Source organism: Symphodus melops (genome assembly GCF_947650265.1).
Source record: "Symphodus melops genome assembly, chromosome: 17".
NCBI lineage: Eukaryota > Metazoa > Chordata > Actinopteri > Labriformes > Labridae > Symphodus > Symphodus melops.
Genome location: NC_136707.1, coordinates 17,356,710 through 17,377,097, shown reverse-complemented (window position 1 = coordinate 17,377,097; position 20,388 = coordinate 17,356,710). Strand labels below are relative to the sequence as shown.

The following is a 20,388-nucleotide window of genomic DNA, read 5'->3' as shown; positions in this document are numbered from 1 at the left end:
TTTTTTGTTCTTCAACAAAATGTAAGAGATATCACATGGTGATGACTTTATTTTCCAAGGTAACATTTAATTAATAAGTGATCAATACTAAATGAAAACATAAAATTGCATTTTTGGCGTCCCCACTCCTGATCTGTTTGTTTTCACTAAACCCATGGAGAGGTTACCAAGGGATGAGCCACAGGTAAAAACAAAGGTAAGGTAACAACACTAAAAAGTAATGGATGTGTATGTTACATTACTAATATATGCATGGACCACTCTGTTGTAATCTCTGCCACACTTAGACATGTAAAATTGAAACAAATGTAGTTGATTGATCAATCCTTTAATCAAAACCAGACTAATATATGTGTAATAACAGAGCAAAATGCTGTGCCTCGGTTTTAACACCAGGTGGCAGTAAAACCTCTTGACTTCAGTTTACCACACAAAGTGAAGCAATAAATAAAAAACAATAAATCAGTCAAATACCGGCTTAATGATTTTTTCCAAGAATAAAATAAGGCTCTAGATTCATTTCATTTATTAAATAAACGCGTGATAAGATTCATGGGAGAAAAGACTACAACATGTTTTCAGATTGTAATTTGACTTTTTTATTATTATTTAAAATGTGTTGTCTACATTTGCAAGCACACATCAGTCAATAATAATAATAATAATAAAAGTCTCGAGTATGTCAGGACATGTATGGTGAAAAAATAGGCAAAGAGTAGGCTATTACAAGAAGGTCTCTAACTTCTTGTGAAATTGATAGAATGAAATAACCACAAAATGTCTCCTCCATTATGTCGATAAAGCCTACAAGGATATAAAGCATATACAAAACGGTTGCTTCTTTCCAGATGTGTATAGTTTATATCATAGAAAGGAAAACTAATTGAAAATCTCTTTAACATGTGCAATGGCCTATCAGGTGGTCAGCTATCAGCTTTCAAGTGGGACGTCTCCTCATGGGTGGGACGGTTTAATGGGACATGAGACGTCTCAGTAAAGAGGGCCAGTCGTTACACAGCTGTGTCAGGTCAGGTGGAGGGAACATGTTATGAGCTCCAGTCTCATCGTTACGCATTGATTTTGTTGGGATTCGCCGTTAAAGCTTTTGCAGGACTGCATTTCCAAGTCAAGTTAAACTAAACAATACCGGAAATCGTACCATTTGTCAATCCATGAATGTGTCGCAACAGGGAGACCCTCATGCATGAACGCGAGCTCTTTATTTTGAAGGATTCAACTACCATCTCTGCTCGTCATTCACGTTAGCTTGACATTTGAATGCTGGGTAGTTCAGGACGAGTGGAGAGCTCAGAGTACAACGCGCTCCCACGCTCACAAGTTTGCAGGGACCTTTAATTGTGTTGAAGTTAAGTCGGATGTTTATTTTTCCTCCTATCTCCAATTAGCGTCCATTCTTGTTTTTATTTTTCTCTTCTATCAAGCGTTTCCCCCCCGCTGTCAAACGCACAACGATACCTCAGTGAGTAGCAGTTGTCTGGTTGACCGGGGTCTGCTGCTGTCAAACTTTCGTTGACATGGATTCGTTGCACCGACGACGGATGGAGTGAGACGTTCTGTGAGTTCCCATCATTCACCAGCTAGCCAAGGCAAAACAGACTAGTTGCAGCAACTTTTTTCCCCCCCGAACAAGTCGTCTGTAGGTTATTTAACTTAAGACATGCAAAAGTTCAACTCCACCGGTACCAACAGCAGCACGCTGCCCCGGGACGCAGAGCTCCAGCTGCGGTTGGCTGACAGCGGAGGGGCCGGGGAAGGGAAAGAGAACGGTGCTGGGAAACATTTCCTCGCCCAACCTGGGGAGGAAAAATCGCTTTGCACCAAGAGGAGGATGCTCGTCGGTTTGGATTTAATATGTCTTTGTGTCGGTAAGACGAGTTTGTTTATTTACTTACAGTAAGCTACTGTACCATGAACCTAATTTACATTCTTTTATAACCTTAAATCAACTTATAAAACTTTAAATGACTTACAGGACCCTGCAAGCTTATATATTTGGGAGCATGCGTCAACAGCTGTGTGCTTCATAAATCTGCAGGCCTATTTACTTTTTAGAGGTCATAAGGAGGTTAAAACGTTTTGGGGAGGACAAAACCCCACTGGATGGTGATTTGTAAAAGTTCCCCCAGCTGCATACCACTTTTCCACAAGTCAAGCTGAAAGTGTTCAAAAAGGCAGGAAAACTTTCAGCTCGTCCCCCTCGGTGCACGTGGGGCCAGATGGGAGCGAGGGGAGGGGGGTCTCAGCTGGCAGGAGCAAGAGTTGTCCCGGGAATTCATCTGTTACCATGGAAACTCCAAAGTTCCCGGGAGAAGAACGTGGGAATAGGGATAAAAACATGCCTTGTGACTGTGTTGTCTTGCCGAAAATGACCACTATTCTCTGAGCGTTTTCCGTCTCACTGCAGGATTACGACGTTCCAGCCACAAATAGCCTAATTAAAAGTTCTTAGCTTAAATGCTGCAGAGGCTTACCTACTTAATACATTTCACAAGAAGAATAACAGTTAGGCTAAATGTGGACAACAATGCAGGGGCCCCTAACAGAACCATAATAAAGGAGTGATCAAAATGAGTTTCTCTATAAGAACATAGACCCACTCCACTTAAAGCTCAGACTTTATGCTGTGATTATTGTGTCGAAAGTTGTTGTAGCCATATTAGAATTATTCAGGCTCACTTTCACATAGGCCACTGTTGACTTTTCAAACTTTATTCAACAGCCAGTGACATCATCAGTCATATGGGATATAAAGTGTGTGTTTAAACCTATTCTGATTGAGTACAAAGCAGTTTGAAGGTCATTATGTAAGGTATTATTATCAGTAAGACTCAATGTAACAACAATACTTTCCTCTTGATGTCCTCAAAATTCAAAGCAATAGGGTAGAGTCGTGTAATGTGACACTGACATAGTGGGAAAGCCATTAAACATGAAACACCCCCTTGTAAAATCTAAAGAAAGTTCAGTGACATAGGATTTAGACCAAATCAGTGTTAATAAAATAAATCAGTTAGAAATACGATATCATTAAAATTGTTAACAGAATTATTTTGCTGATATATCTGTGTATACAATTATGTAATATTAACATTTTAAATATGTGTTGTAATATTTTCTTTTTCAGACAATCATTCGTCGTCGAATTTTAAAACCAACATTTTTTAAAGTGGGTTTTTAAGTGAGACAGCTTTGACTATTGTGGGATGGTCATTCAAGTTATTTAATAGAGGATCTATGTGAATTTTGGAAAGATAAATTCACTCCATATGTTTAATGTTTGGGCTTGTCATGTTAGGTCATTTGTCTTTTTAGTTTAAGATTGAAAATACTATCATGATTTGCTAATTAGCTAGACAGAGTAGGCTATCTTACTGCTATGCTAACTAGCTTCTGAAATATTTATGTCTGGTAATATTGGAATTACATTACAGGTAAATACCAACACTGATATACTGGGCTCATAGAGAGTAAACATTTTTAATTACTTTCAAACTCTCTTCAGTGTGTAGTGTATAATTATGTGAAATCCTCTTAAACCCTGCTGAAGGTAACTAGTTTTACTTTAGTGCCTGCTGTACTGAACTGTAACATTTAGCAAAAAACACAAAATATAGTTTGCAATGCTTTATGTCATCATCTCACATGGCTATAAGAGGGAAGGGAGCATCAGTGTTGTTGTGTGAGTGAGCGGTTATTTGGACCGGCGGCAAACACGAGAGGTGGAACTCGTCTAGGCAGACTGACAGGTCTCAGGCTGCTTGGCAGTTAAAGCGGAAGAAATAGCCTGGTTGTTAAAAAACAAAAGTGTGAGGCGTTAGTTTCGTTGTCATGTTTTTCTTGACCCCTGCAGGTATGCTATTAGCGCTACACTCAGTTGCTTTGCTGTTTTTGATTAGGAAGTGGTGTAGTGACAAAGCATCAGTCAGCACGACAGAGGAAATAGTTCCTCTCAGTTCTCCTCATCAGAGCACGCCACTCGTTTCATACCCTGACCACTCTCATCTCTACTATATTACAACACTGAGTCACTGAGACTCAAGCAGGACACAGCAGACATGATTAAGAGAAGGTCTTGACAAATGTACTTTTTTTAATAAAAGGGACCTTATTGCTATAGCTGTCAAAACTCTATTATTTGATAGGTGGACGTTTCCTTTTAAATGAAAGCTGCTAAAACAGCTGTGAAGAACTTTAATGTTTTTTTGTCCTCCTGTGGACCAAACAAAAGCTCTGGGTTTATAAAGATATCAATCTACTTGGTGTGTATACCCTTTTCAAAGGGACAGAAAGAAAGACAGCAGTTTTTCTGGGTGTAGCTTTCAGGTGGAGGTTGATAGATGTGAAAGGACATGGTGAAACTTTGCCAACTGTGTTTTAGTACTGCTTCATAAAGTCTAGCCTTCAGCTTAAAGATTCTTTTTAGACTTGTTGATGGTAAAAGTTCACCTATTCGCATTCCCCTGCAATGTCTTTGTCAAAATAATCCAAAGCAGTTGAAAGATCTGTTTCAAGGCCAACATGAAGAGTAAGGAAGTTATTTTACATAAATGTCCTCTGTGACCTTCATGGACTCTCAACAGTCTTGCATTGAATTTCATACATTAAATAGACATATACAAACCTTTCTATGAGGAGGACGAAGAGACACATTTATAAGCTGGTTATTCTGACAAAGGTTATTTTCCCCGCTGCTCCAGCACGTTATTTCTTTTGCAACTTCCCTGTTTTTTATACATTTTTAATGCCTCGCTGAGAGTTTGTGTTGTATTCTCAAAGGAAAAATCTTTTTCTGCTTCCATGAAAATGACTCATACTGACTCAATGCAAAAAATGTGCTCAAGAATACACAACACATGGCTCCTCAGTCTGCTTGCCATATAGTTTTGCCTCCTCAGAACCCTAATTGGCAACTATTTTGACATCATTAGGAATAACTTTATAGTGATGGCCAGTCTTCTTGCTCTGTCTGTTTTGCTTCATAAGTCACAAAGAGGGGTCAGTATTAACTCAAGACTCAGTTTAAAAATCCTCATTGTGAAATTAAACAAGGCCTGTGGTCAATTGCTCAATATCGTCTGTCTTATATTGAATGAGAAAGTACAATATGACTTAGTGTTACACCCTCCCTTTATCTGTTAGAACCATTAGATTACTGACAGATAGCTTGCTGTCTGGCTGCTTCCTGTCTCTCTCTGCCCTGTTAACCATCATGTGAGTTATCAGAGAGCATCTTGACTCATCTGTGAGCATTCAGAAGTGAATGCATCACTTATTAGAAATGAATTGGGCCCTTCATTTGGCTTAACCCTCCTATCTCTGAGTAACCCAATTTTCCCCTCAACATGCCATCGTCAGACTCCCTCAGACAGTTGACCCGCCGGCATTATTCCTCCTGTAAAGGGGCTCATTCACTAATGTAAGTGTGGAATTTGACCCTGGAGCTTTCTGTCATTATGTTATCAGCTGAAGAGGGATTCCAGCATGATCGAAGGATTTCACCGTCTGTGTTTAAGACGGAACTTCACGTCAGAGGTCAGAAGATAAAGTTAGTGCAGTGTGAAATTATCCTTGAAACTGTATCTGTTTGGAATGGTGGGATTTATTATATGAGACTTTGACCCATGTTACCTGATCCTACTCTTGCTCAACATTTGGCTTGTCTAACACTGTACTCCAGAAATAAGCCAGTGCTGTTTATGCTGATGTTACGTACACATTAAGGGTGCTTCATAGGGAAGGAGCTCAGTGCAAAAAAACAAATCTAAGCAAATGTGTTTGTCTGATATCTCGTCAACTAAATATCCAATCCCGCTTATATAATCCACATTCATCGGCCAGGTCTGGATAAAGATCTGATTTCAAGACTTGCTTGGAATAAGTAAAAGTATTTGCCAATGGGGAAAGCAAATGTTACTTGTTGACTGTCAACTAATTAAGATAGATGCCTATCTTGGCTCACTGCCTATAGCGTATAGCTTCTGAATGCAAGTGTCTGCTTGTGTGTCTCTCTGTGGGTTTGCATTCCTGGTGCGACTGTAGGGGTCTAAGCAGGAGAGAGCTGACAGAATCTGCGCCCTGTGGCTGCATCTAACATCAAACGTCCAGCCACCCAGAGGTCAGGAGGTGTCGGCTGTTTGTCATATCTGCTGAGCATGCAGGGACAGGCCTCCCTGCCTGTACTGCTGCTTCCCTCCAGCACAGGTGGTCCTTACTCTGTCATCACCCCAATAAAGCCATTTATTGACTCTCTTGAGAGTCGTTGGGAAATGATTGGAATTGGTACTTGAAAACCTGCTATTAGCTTCTACAGCTAAGAGGACCTTTACGACTGTCTGGGTTTGACCTTTTTGTAGAGGTTAATTGGGAAATAGTTTTACGCTTTCACAAGACGTCAAGCTGTGCTGAAATCATGCAATACAGGGAAAAGAAGGAAAAAGGGTTTTACTCAGTAGTTAAAACCAAAGTAACTGCAATCAGTTGATCACTATTCTGTGTGAGTGTGTATTCTTGCTTCTAGACGTGAAGCAGCATGCCAGGACGAGGGGATTGGTATCTACCTAAGTGATCTGAATTCTAAAAGAGCTCCTTCCATCTAGCTAATCTCTGCTTTTGTCCCCAATTTTCCTCTCTCTTTCTTTGGGCAACCTCTATTTTGGGACTGAAGGTGTTCCAGCAATGTAAATAGGTGTGTGAGTGAGTGCGTGTGTCTCATGCCGGCATGTGTGTTTTGGGCGGATGGCGGGTTTATGTTAGAGGATTCCTAGTTCTTTTCTCTTGGCAGCGAAAGCTGCCAAGTGAGTGAGACAGCGAGAGGCCAACACGTCACAGCATGTCGATTTGTAGAGGGCCAGGAATATTAAATGGTCTCCTATGTGAACGTATTTGTGTGTGCGTGTTTATGAGTAAAAGTGTGGGTGTGGGTGTTTTTATGTGTATGCGTCATCTTTGTTGCATTGTGGACACCCTACTACTGCTGCCATGTGCGTGCTTTTTGTTGACACTTTTGCCGGGCCTGTTTTGCTGCGTGCTCTCGGCCCTGATCAAACACACTCTGAAGTTATGGAACACAGTGGCGTCACTCTGACAGATGGAGAGCCATTAAAAACGCCTCAGACAAATCATTAGCGAGTGGAAGAAGTGATTTTGCGTATGCTCCCTTGTTAGTGTATTAATGCATCTCCTTCCCATGTGACATTACTGCAGAGGTTTAGGAATCCATTAGATGCACTCTTCCCTACAGAGACTACACGGGGCCATATACTTTACTGTCAATACGTCTTCCTTTGTCCATTAGCACACCAGAGCCAGCTCAGGCCTAAGACATGCCTTAGTTGCCTGGAGGCTTAAGGGGCAAGTAAGAGCCTGAATGGCTGAACGGCCCCAGGGTGGGAGAGGGGAGTAAGGTGTGGAAAGAGAGAAGGGGTTGAGGATTTACAGTAGAGGTCAGAAGTCAGACCTCGGGGCGCCTGAGGGATCTTATCCTCAGCTGTCGGTTCTTGTCCTCGTGAGGAAGTCACTCTGACAAGGATAGGAAGGGTTCTGACAGCAAATAGCTTCAAATGTACTTTTAATGAGGCAGCTGCAATATTCTCCTCCATGAAGGTTCCATAAGTGCCCAAGGTGGTCCATAGTATTAGCTATAATGATTGAATAAAGATGCGTGTGGTACTCCAATCCTCAGTGCTCATTAGCTCGAATGGGTTTGGCAAGGTTTCCGTCAAAGTATCTACCTGAATCCCACTACAGCCCGTAGCCTCTGCTGTGCGTCTGTCAGAACTAATGACTCGTTCTCTTCTCGCCGTTCCCCCACGAGGAGACTTAGCGATCCCCTCTTGGCGCCATGGCATGCTTACCCATCATCGAGTCTGTTTTATCATTGTGTCACATTTCACCTGCCGGAGCCTTCATCCTCTCAAGATTCACTCTGAAGCTGTTCCAACTTCATGAAAACCCAAAGCGCTCAGACAACACAACCCAGCAGCCCTCCACTCTTTCCAAACATAGAGCACCAGCACAACCAGGCTGCGCCATGCCAAATACCTCCCCTGCTCTCTCACCACAACCCTGTGTTCTTCTCACATTGTACTTTGTGCCAGCCCTCACCTCACAGCACACACCCTTACCTTCACACCGCAGACACCACCAGAGAGCTGCTTTAAAGTTTCCAAGGTACATACCAGAGTGGCGGGTCCTTTATGTTACTGCTGAATCAGACAGGCAGACAGACAGACAGCCCACTTAAGACCTCACCGCTCATGCCCTGAACTCCAGAGCCGGGCTCCAGGAAGCAGGTCAGTGAAGTGTGGAGAGAACAGAAGCAGCTGTGGGAAGCATGTCTCCGCTGGCCAGCAGGAACAGTAACAGTAAAAGTGGAAGGGGGGGTGATCAGGAGATCTTCTGATGTGTGGGGAAGGGGACAGGTACAGAAACATTATGTTTAGTTACCAAAGAACTTGTTTTGCTCTGTTTGAATTTATTAGCATCGAAAGCTTTAATAAATAAAAGCTTTTTTTTTCCTGGCGGAGTACTTTCAGCTACTTTGAGTTTTACTTTCTTTTTGGACGACCTGTTCTTGCCAACTGCATGAGTAGAATACATGCAGCATATGTCTTTAAAACATGATAAACTCATAAGCTTGGAACACATGAATTTGCCTTGGGGATCTACCGAATGATGTTGTGTAGTGTCCCACAGCAGCGGCAGATGCTGATGAAAGTCAGATGATTAACAAAGATGTAAGACTGTTGTGGCTCCTCACTCTCTCTTTGTTCTTCTCTGATTCATCTCTTTGCTCTGCCATCAGGGCAGACCAAACAGATTAGTCTGTCACAGCTATCCAGCCAATTTAAAAAAAGAAAAGAAACTGTTGTCAGGGCTAGGGGGCAACTTATCCTCCCTATCCACCTCTTCACTGCCTGGATTGGGCCACCAAGGATGAACAAGAAGAACTAAATTCTATTATACTTAGACACACACACACACACACACACACACACACACACACACACACTCTCTCTCTCTGTAGGGCAGGTTACACTTAAACAGGAGGTGTAGTTATTCGCACTAAGGCTGTGATTATGATTGGCAATGGTAAACTGACACAATCCCAACTTAAAGTGCTGTGTGTGTGTGTGTGTGTTAGTGTGTGTGTGTGTGCTTGAGCCTGTGTGATGGTGCATACAGTCTCTTCCCGGACTGGCTCTTAAACAAAGCCTTTTTAAAAAAAAATCAGATGGAACATAAAAGACTTGGCTTTGGCCTTAAAGTACCTGTCTCAGACTAAATAGTGATTGTAGTAGAGAGCAGATCAAGGCTCGCTAATGGAGACAGTTCTGCGCAGCGAAATCATTATTGCATGAATAATTGAACAAAGCCCACCCAGCCCAACTTCAGACTTGTGTTTATGAGCATGTTCGGCCAGCAGTCACACAGCTTCTTGTGCTGTCGTAACCAGGGATTATCATGCCTGCAAAGATTCAAATTACGACACTTCACAATTCAGTTCACTAGCTTACCTTTTTTTTTTTTTTTTTTCCTTGCAAGGTTGACTCGAAGGTAAACAAGCAGCTTAAACTTTAGTTGGGAAACTCTGGCCCATGCAGCCTGGTGAGGGGCCCTGCTGGGGTGGACGGACCACCCCTGAAGGGTGCTGTAACAAGCTGCGTTACAGCCCAGGCGCTGCCCGGTCCAGAGCTGCAGGCCAGATGGACCTGTGTTGACAGCTCACTTATTATCTGTCCTATCAAAGGGCAAATGCAGAACGAGGCCTGTGCAGTCAAATATTATTGGGTGTGATGAATCAGATGCCCATTACTGTGGCTTAGATATAGCTTTAGGCTGAGTGTCATGCTAATCTATGAGGATACACAGGCTGTTTGTCTGACAGCAGAGGAAGTGTTCACATGAGTTCATTTGTGATGGTGAAGTGGCTTTTAACCTCAATGTCTTTCGGCTTGTTTGGCTTTCGTGTGGTTTATTTGGTTGGTTAGTTTTTCTTTGAGGTGCTGGTGGGTTTGGGGTGGGATTGTTTGGTTGCCTGTTAGTCTGTGTGGCTGCGGGTTTTGGTTTGTTTGCATCCCAGTGTGGTTTTAACTGTCTATGTGAGTCTGGATGTGTGTTGGGGTGTGTGTGTGTCGGGGGGGGGGGGGGGGGGGGGGGGGGGGGGTATTCTGCTGGTTGAGGTGGGGTCGTGTTTACAGAGCGGGTCCCAGCAGAGCCCAGATCTCTGACCCTCACATTCCAGAACCACCGCTAATCGCCTCCGTCTGCTGTTCTCTGTAGAGAAACCCACGCGGCATCTCTCTTGGCTCCATCGCTCCAGTTTTCTCTCACCCCGGTATTATTGCCCTCATCCCCATTTGTCAATTTTCAAGCCTTGAGGCTGTGCATTTTAGCCCAGTTCTTAGTCTGACACTGTATTGATCAACAGATGTTCAGTAACACGACCATGAAGCAAGTCGATGAATAACCACCATCTGCTCTCCTTTTTGTACTCGGCCCTTTTCACTTTCTACATAAACTTCTTTTTTTCACTTTTTGCTCTTGGTTGTTGTTGTTCTCTTTTCACAGTGAGCTCATTCTGGGCTGTGGTCATAGATGTGTAAATTAGAACCAGAAGAGTTTCTCAGAGTGAGGCACATATCCCCTCTGCTCTCATTCCTCCTCTTCTCCTTCCTCCCTCCTTCTCTCCCCCCTCCTCCCTTCTTCCTTTCTATCCCTTTTGACTATTTGAAAGCATTCCTGCATTGAGTGTTGGGCCCAGCGAGCAGCACATTTTGGCCCGGCTGTGTTAGCCAGCCCACTCCTCCTCCTCCTCCTCCTCCTCCTCCTCCTCTTTCTGGGTCCTCTCACATGCTTTCCTGGCCCGGCTCTCTTTTGAGCATGTCTTGGCCAGGTGCAGAGATTTGCTCACAGCTGCCTGACAGATGATGTGAAGGCCTCTGGAGTGTGTTTTTGTGTCTTGTTGTGAAAACAGTTTTAATGTAGTTGTAAAGCATGGCGGTTGACTCAGAAACAGGAGCTTGTCATTCATATGGGATCGTGCAGATGCTGAGTAACTTTCCACATAGTTTTTTTTGGGGCTCCTCTCTGAACTGAGAGTTTGTGACACAGCTCCAACTGAGGTAATTTTCCTGGATTATCTTTTTTAGGAGTTTTGCAAACAGCTTGCCACAGTGGAGTGAACTTTGGTTCTTCGTCCTAAGTGCCAAATCCATTCATGGATATCATGCAAGAGTTGGAAAACAATGCAAGCCATCAGTGTTTGCTCGCCCTGTGGTCATTACTCGCTGATACCTGGCCGGGCAACATTTTTCACATTAGACCTCTATAAGTAACGATCCTTCAAGAAGACGATGTTCCTCCATCAACCGCAGATTTGTTTGGCTATTAATGGAAAACATGTCCATTACCTCTCTGCCAATGCAGGAAAATATTGATTATTGACAGATAAGTGGACACATAGGAAGCTAAGATGGTATGGAAATCAAGATAAATGTCTGTTTAGAAACACACATTCAGAAACAATACTTTTTTATACTTTGCAGCAGGAAATCAGGCTGCTTGAAAAAACAGGTTTCATGTGGTCAAAGTGCTGACAGACTACAAAAACATACGCTCAACTGATTGTTACAGTGATTGTAATGTCAGCAAAATGACAACTTTCATTCCTTCAATAATCAGGAGAGTAAGTTCAGTCGTTGTAAAGTGCAGCTGAAAATATCTAATTTAAAATGATAAATTGACTAAACTGCACACTGGTTACAGCCGTTTCCCTTCATAATGATCACACATGCTAACCCCAGCCCCATGTGTACACACTGTGTAAACACATTCACACATGCCGACATACACATGCAAATACATGCAACCCAGAATTCTTCTCACACCACCAAGCTGCTGCTGCTGTGGAACTGTGGACTGTTTGTTGGGCAAGTTGAAACCATTTTTAAACTTGATGTCAGTTACTTATTACCAAATAACAAAAACTCCACACACACACTCTGTTTGAACATCAACCAGAGCACAAATGTATGATACTCACAGATAAAGGGATTAGGACTAGGAGGTTAAGAGAGTGCATTTCATGCCAGTGGCAGAAGGGAACTACTCTAACTCTCATACAGGTTATTTATTTTTAGATTAAAATGAAAAAAAAGGGTCATTCTAAGTATTTACCTAACAATCTAAGATGATGTTGATGTGATCAGGTTAACTACAAGCAAGCGGTTTACTGTAACATTACTGTTCCTCAACGTGCACTTATATCAAGAAAAGCTTAAGTCTCAGGTGGTCCGAGAACATTGTCAGTGCTGACTCAAGTGGCAACACTGTTCACACAGTCATCATTGATATAGGGTTCTTACACTGTAAGTTGGACCTATATGTTACGGTAACATCAATGTTGTATCAGTTAAATGATTTACATGATATCCAACACTGAAAGAAGCCTGCTGATTGAATTCCTTGGGGAAAAAAAAAATCATCTGGCATTTGTTAAAAACGCAAGAACGTTTCACAGACAACACCAGAACTTAGAAACAAATGATGAATCTGTTCATAGCGTGACATCTTTCGTCTAAGAACACAGTTAGCACCTATGGGTGGCCTGTGTGTGGGGGATGTGGTAATATAGGTGTGTGTGTGTGTGTGTGTGTGTGTGTGTGTGTGTGTGGGTGTATGCTAGTGAACGCCACGTCTGAATGAGATGAGTTGGAGATTGGGGTCAGATAAGAGGTGTTTCCTATCTCTCCGTTCTCTCTCTCTCTCTCTCTCTCTCTCTCTCTCTTTCTTTGTTGCCGTCACGGTCTCTGCTATCTGCTGGCAACATGTCTCCCTCTCTCTTTCCCTCCCTCATATTCTGACGAAGGCTCCTCTTAAAACACGTACAAGTGGGCTGCTTTTATCTTTGTTATGTCTTTTTGTAAAGGGTCGTCTGACTTCGACTGTAGAGGTCATTAACACAAATTGTTGACGGCGTAATTCTTAATCTGCACTATCTCTTTCAGCTGTAGTCACATGGCTGTGAAGAGTTGCCTCTAAACATGTTTTTATGCTGATAGCCTCCCTTGTTATCATTGTTTGTTTGTCAGTTCAGTGAGGTCGAGTTTTATAGGTTTGCTGTATGTTATTACTTCACACTCACAGAAAAGGGCTCAAATGAAACAAAGCTGATATGGACGTTCTTAAAAAAAAACAACGTTTTGTCGTGCTTTCCATGCTTTAAGACATGTTTATCTGTTGGTTGATTTTGGAGTGTGTAGGCCTGTGTGTATTCTCAGTCACGTAGTCTGAGAGATTCCCTGGCAGAGGCAGCGTTTTGGACTGGGTGCGTTCCAGCCAACCAGCAGGCCTGGGATGACAGGAAGAGGCACAGAGGTTAATGATTAGTCCCATGTTCCCGCTGCATTCCATGGGGTGACAAGGGGACATGGGATCAGCGACAAAGAAATGGAGCGCGCTGAGAAGCCTCAAACAGGGCTAGTGGCTGTCGGTTTATGGAGTATGAATAGCCTTTAGGTGAAGCCCCTTTTTGGGGGGGGGGGGGGTACAAACACGTTCTTTTTCTGTATTAAAAATGTTGTTCAACTTGAACCAATGAACTTTCACCAAATGGCTTTTGTGCTCTGTTTGTTTAAGTGTGCCAGACCTTGACACCCTTTCCCCTTGATACACTTATCATATAATAAGTGACCAGCCAGGAAACACATATGTGGGACAATCGCTCATCTAAGATAGGAGGGAGTGAAAGAAAAAGTGACTTATTTTCTTCAGAAAAAACAAAAAAAAACAAGGTATCATTGTTCTAAAATTCACCGCACTTTCCTACTTTGGGTATTTCATCATCTTTTGGCTCAGGGAAACATTCTGACTAATACGGCCTCTTTCTATGTTCTTCCTCCTGCCTCATCTTAATGCTCCACTGTCATGCCCATCTCCCCACATGTCTGTCTGTCTGTATCAGTCACCTCCCTTTCTGCTGATCCTCTGTTGGAAGCAGCAATGTGCGGAATGCTTGATCCCTAAGGAATCTAGAAATCATGCCACCGGATGACTGACACCTTTAAGAGCTGCTCCCTTAATGCTCCCGTGTGAGACAGGACGTTCCCTGCATCACGCTCTGTGGTTCTCTCTCTCCACTTCTGTTATCTTTGTTGCACAGACTACATACTCATAGACATTCATCAAGCCATCTTTTGTTTTTGTTTTTCACCCTTTTCTCTCCCTCATCTCATCAGCCTCCATCCCATTCTTTGCGTGTGAGCTGAAGGCGGTGGCTCCGTACAGGCGAGGCTTCTTCTGTGGAGACTCCAGCATCACTTATCCCTACGTGGACAGAGAGGCCATCCCTGACAGCCTGCTCATTGCTGGGGGTATAATCATCACGGGCCTAACGGTGAGACAGCTGTTAGTGTACTGGCTCTGTGACTTATTATGGAGGAGCATGTATGTCAAACAAACACTCTTTAACAGCCTCAGTATTTGTTTAGCTCAACTGTATGACTTAACCAGTTTCTCTCGTCTTCTCTCCTAGATCGCTCTGGGCGAGTGCTACCGCGTGCGTTTTCGAGGCGTACACTCCAGAGCGTTTGTTCGAAACTGCTACGTGTCCTGCCTGTACAAGGAGCTGGGAAGCTTTATGTTCGGTTGCTGCGTGGGTATGTCTCTCACCAACATGGCCAAGCTAAGTGTGGGGCGCCTGCGGCCCAACTTCCTGTCCGTCTGTAACATCACATACGCGTCCATAAACTGCACTCCGGGCAGCTACGTGTCACCGGTGACCTGCAAGCAGCCTCATACGAAGATGGTGGAGGAAGCGAGGTGTGTTGCTCTTGCTCAGAAAGGATTTGGTTTGTGTACTAAAGGTGCTGGCCTCCAAATAGTTAATGTGTAACCCTCGGCATCTTTTATTGACCTTCTCTTTCAGGAAGTCTTTTTTTTCCGGCCATGCTTCCTTCGCGATGTACACCATGCTCTACCTGGCAGTAAGTCAAATCTACTGTTAAATACACACACCTACACACACTAAAACAACCACCTGGAATGTGACCTTCACTTTCACCCGAGTGTGTGTTGAGTAATTTCAGAATACTGCTTTGTGTTCACAGTCTTTTCGTCATATCACCGTCCCCTCGAGGCCAAGAAGACTCGATACTAGATAAACTAATTAAACATGCGCAAACACACAGAGACATGTGTTGTTAGATAGATTCAAACTTCTTGATCATGAGGGAGGAGATCTTGGAGTGCAGCGACTCTCCAAAGGCATCCTTCACACTGAAAGGGAGATGGTGGGACAGAGAGAAGGGAGGAGGGCGGGGGAGAATGAGGGGAGAATGTTTTCCACGGGGAACATGAATAGATGAAGAGACTCTGCAGACAGAGGAGGCCTTGTTGTGGCTCTCATTTAGAGGAGGGGGTGGTGGGCTGAATATGCCTGCTGAGAGATCGACAGGCTTCTTTCAGTAAGAAAAACCCTTTCAACCCTCCCCATTGCAGCCTCCCCCCTTTCCCTTCATCGCTCCCTTTCTGTTACACTGCTCTGCCCAGTGTTCACTGGTGCATTGTGGGAAAGAAACGACAGTTAGTGGAAGACAAAAAGCTCATTATTAACCATTTAATGTCCATATTCATTATGTTTTCACTCATTAAGTACAGTTTTAGGTCACTTTAAAATTAGATTGTGAGCAGCTGATGAAATGTGAGGATGTTGCTGTTTAAAATGTAAAGAAAAGAAAAAATGGTAACACTCTACCTTATTTGCACTTGTGCTCTTTAAAATTCAAAGAAAAAGCAGCTCTTGTCTGCCTCGAAAGAGACAAACAAGGACGAGTAGGAAGAGACTGAATGGGAGAAATAAGAGGATAGAGTACTGAGGGGGAGATCTAGTCTGAAAAAAAAAAAAAAACAGGGGCCTCTGTGAGTTGCCCTTGTCTCTCTCCTCTGTACAGTGGCTGAGAAGTGCAAAGCATCATTACAAAGTGTGAAACAAATTTTGAATATCATTTTTACACTTAATCAAAAACAAAATTACAAAACTAAAAGACGTTTTACCACGAACAAAACACATTTACATTTAAAAAAAAGAAAAAATTAGAAGATGGGAAACACTTTTAAAAGCGCTGGGACAAATTTACAAGTGGCAGAACACTTTTACCTTGGATTAGCATTTCACTTCCTGCATTTGTACATTATCAAGATTCTATAAATTGTAAATTTGTTTCACACTTTGTACTTTTGCTTTGCCCTTTCCAGCCACCGTACTTTTCCTCTTCATACCTCACTTTATTATTTTTTTCAAACGCATACACATTGCCGACACAACCACATTACACTGGCATGCGAGTTCGCTGCTAGCTTGTGTTTCAGGAGACTCGAGAGATTGTGTCAAACCTGTAGCTACATGCTATCCGGTCCGAGGCCAGCTGCTAGTGTTTAAGGCAGGAATGGCGACACCTGCTCAAAGTGCAGAGGAGAGGGAAAGAAGGACCGGTGAGGGTCGGCCTCACTGAAGGAATGTAGGCCACGTAAGCTCCACAGCTCGCTGGGTCCAGACAGACCTCCAGCCACCTCGTAAGGCTGCATCACACTCGCCCTGTGACCCCAATTTTACAGACACAAACATCTATTCTACACCGCAGCTCTGGTGCAGGAGATGAGGATGAACAAAAGCAGGAAATGGGTTTTGATAGTGTTAATGGACTCGTGCCAAGCTTGTCTTTCCCCTCTGGGTAGCAGACTGAGTGGATGTTTCACTTCAAGAGCTCCTGCTGTGTTTGTAGAGCTGAAGTCAAAAGACTTTCAGTATCAGTTTGTATTTGTGGGGCGTTCTTTAACGCACAAGCTCCAGCATGCACCTCTCACTTTTCGGCAGTAATTACAATTCCTGTAACAACATGATAACAATATTCACCTCCTTTTTTTTTTTTTTTTTTTGCAGTTCTACCTGCAGGCACGGTTGACATGGCGAGGAGCTCGGTTGTTGCGTCCACTTTTACAGTTCCTCTTAGTGATGATCGCCATCTACACCGGCCTGAGCCGCATCTCGGACTACCGTCACCATCCCACCGACGTCCTCACGGGATTCATTCAGGGAGGGCTCACTGCATACTGGGTGGTACGTGGAACATCACTGTTGTCTAAATATTCTTAGAGAAAACAGTTATCTCTGTCTTCACAGGATTTGTTTCTCTCGGCTCTCTGGTGCCTAAAGTAGCTTAAACAATAGGCTCTCTGCTTCATTTCCCTCAGCCTGATCTGTCATAGTGTTTATAAACAGAATGATTGACAGCTTGTGTGGTCTGTGTATATATCCTGACATGTTTTTGTGTCTGTGCCTGCAGGCCTTTTACATCTCCTCCATGTTTAAGCCCTGCACCCGTCCAGACCTGTCTCCCACTAGCATTTCCCTGGAGAGTCCACTGTCCAGCCAGCAAACGGTCTGTTAGCAGGCGCGTGCAATCATTCCAGGAATCAGAAGATAAGTGAAGATGGACTGCAGGAAGACAGGGAGAATGTCAGAAAGCACACACGAGGAGACAGAAAAAGAGAAAGGGAATCATTCTAAGAGAAGGATACGATGAAAGAGTACAATCTAACAAGACACACATTACACAGTAATCTAACATATTCACACACTCACACGTGAAATATAAGAAGCACATTTGACTTAAAGTCAAAGCCGTCCAGTGAAAAGAACTGCATAGAAATACTACAAATATTTTTTTATATATGAAAAAAAAAAATTAAAAGTCTATTTTTCAAGAGGATTTTTAGAAGCTGCTAATGTTGATAGTTTCCACTTTGAACTTGTTTTTTTTCTGCTATAGAGGCTTTTGGTCAGTGCATTTTGTTAGCTTCACTGCTAACTCTTTTGCCTTTGGTTGAGGGAGGAGAAAACGCCAGCCCCTTCCTTGTTTTTGACCCTCTGCTCAGCTTGGGAAAAAGAAAAAAAAAAAAATCCCCCTTCAGCTGTGAACTGAGACCATCAGACCTCAGATGTAAAGACAGCTCTGTACCAAGTGACAGAACTGGAAGTGATAAGGAACAAGCACTGGCTTAAACTTCTAACCATCTTTACCTTTGGTGGCCCGACGTGCCACTGCTCTAATCAGACTGCCTAAATCCATGTAACTTAACTATAGCCTGTATGTAAGCAGAAAAAAACAGTATTTATACTGTTATACAACTTAAACTTTCTTTTTGTGTAATCATGGTAGTGACGTGGAGGACGAACCCTCCAACTCAGCACTATCACTTTTCTCTACTAACCACTTTGACTGTGTCTCAGAGATGGAGGTTCGACTGAATTTTGTGACCTTACACTTTTGCCCCCTGACTCTCTGAGCTGCACCTTGATTTATGCCACTCTAACGGGAGGGGGCTGCAACCCCAGCCGCTCTCCTGTGTATCTTTATTAATAGCACTTGAACGTACATAATGGAACCTTCTAATTGTAATCAATATTATATATTTCATCACAAGTTTGAATAATCAGTGTTTATTTTTGTTAATGGCAGACTCAAACTTTTGTTTGTCTTTTTTTTGTTGTTATTGTTGAAATGGTAATTATTCAAATAGAATGTAAATAGCTATGTCATTTTATAAACCACACAGAATTTCAAAAGTATTAGTTCCAGTTTTGGACAGTTTTTACATGTTTATTTAGTGTTTGTATTTACGTTTGTGTCCATCAGGTACGGAGAGTTACTATTGTATCTGTTGTAACTACTAGACTGAGCCGCAGATATTATCAGAAAGCTATATTTTTCATGTTCCCAGTTATTGTTATAATTTGTTTGTGTTGTCTGTGAATGCCAGAAAAGGCCGAAATAACCACTGTACTCAAAAAACCAAACCAATAAAATGAATGTTGAATATTTTTCTGTCTTTTGTTATTTTAAGTGTCGGCAAACCAAGAAGTAAATCCCCACCATCTCCTCTCCTGACAACCAGAAACACACATTCTTAATGTCCATGTCATCCTGGCCCCTCACATTCAGAGTTCAGTCCATCAACACAATGCCATTAATTCTGTTTAGAAACAGGACACCAGGCACTGTGAGGAGGTAAGGAAAACTGGGCTGAAACAAAACGTAAACACCGAAAAGATAAGCAGTTTAACCTCTTGAGTTTGGAAGCCTCCACTCCAGTACTCTTCTCTGTCTTTCAATACAACTCTGTCTCTCTCTCTCTAACCCCTACACACCCTTCCTCGCTCTGCCCCTACCCTGCTCAAAGTTCCTTTTGTATGCAGTGAAGCATGATGGGCTATTTCAGGGGGTCATGCTACCATGGAGATGCTTTACCAGATACAGGTTGGGGCGTCTGAGGCATTTCTTTCATTTCTTTTTATTCTTTCCGATCCACTTCCAGGCTGAGGGGGGAGAATTAAAAAAAAAAAAAAAAAAAGCCCGGGATCAGACAGAGTGAGACAGAGAGGGTGAGCTACATTAATGGGTCTGTGCATAACGCTGAGGTAAGGGGGACGGACGAGCAGGAAATGTGTCCCAGCGATGAAGGGAGGGAGCAATGGAGCCGTTGGCAGTACAGAGGAGGAGGTAGATATGGGGGAGAGTGAGGGTGATGGGCGTGGGGTGTCAGGGTGGGAAGGAATGTGATGGTGGTTTTCAGGCCTGTTTTGTTTCATAATACTGTAACCAAGGAGACACATTTCATTCCTGAGCAACGTATATGCCAGTGCTTGTGTGACAGGTTCTTGTCTATCTGTGTCTGCCTCCCTCCTTGTTATTGTCTTGTGCTTAGGTGTGTGTGTGTGTGTGTGTGTGTGTGTGTGTGTGTGACTGAGCTGTGCTGAGCGAGAGGTAAGCTCCTCCACTGAGCGGCGTTTACATAGCCTGTCAAACATGACATCTGGTTAACACTGTGACCGGCGTCCTCCTCACTGACCCTTTGCCCTAATAGAAATGAATCGGGGTCAACAGGCTGAGGCACATTTTGTATGTTCAGATTACTGAGGTCCAGGCAGGAGGCCCTGTCGCTATTTACACTGCTGTGATTGTGCACACGGCAGGAACAGGCGCAGGGCACTGTGGTCATTAAAAATGAGGGGCATTTGAAGTCTTATCTCAACAGGTGAACAGTATTGTCCTTTTTTTTTCACTGTGGAAGGAAACTCCCTTTCCCTTTATTCCTCTTTCCACATACTTCTCTTTGGGGAATTCCTGGATAAGATTATGATTGTTAAAATTGGACAGGTGTACAAAAATAACATGGCGGATGATTTGCAGTGCAGATCCAAATCAACACACAGATAGTTGTGCTGCTAAAAGCACGTAGCTCACCTGCATATCTCTTCCTTTCTAAGGTAGGACACTTGTACGGTACATGATTTGTCTGACATAGATA

The 20,388-nt window shown here is 43.1% G+C and overlaps 1 protein-coding gene across 1 annotated transcript; it reads left to right on the top strand.

Annotated features, from left to right (window-relative positions):
• Positions 1-983: 983 nt before the first annotated feature.
• On the top strand, positions 984-18,901 carry ppap2d (phosphatidic acid phosphatase type 2D). Its single transcript, XM_079365582.1, has 6 exons — positions 984-1,886; positions 14,259-14,416; positions 14,555-14,841; positions 14,948-15,005; positions 16,961-17,137; positions 17,364-18,901. Exons 1-6 carry the CDS (start codon positions 1,679-1,681, stop codon positions 17,466-17,468), a joined length of 993 nt encoding a protein of 330 aa, XP_079221708.1. The 5' UTR covers positions 984-1,678; the 3' UTR covers positions 17,469-18,901.
• The last annotated feature ends 1,487 nt before the right edge of the window (positions 18,902-20,388 follow it).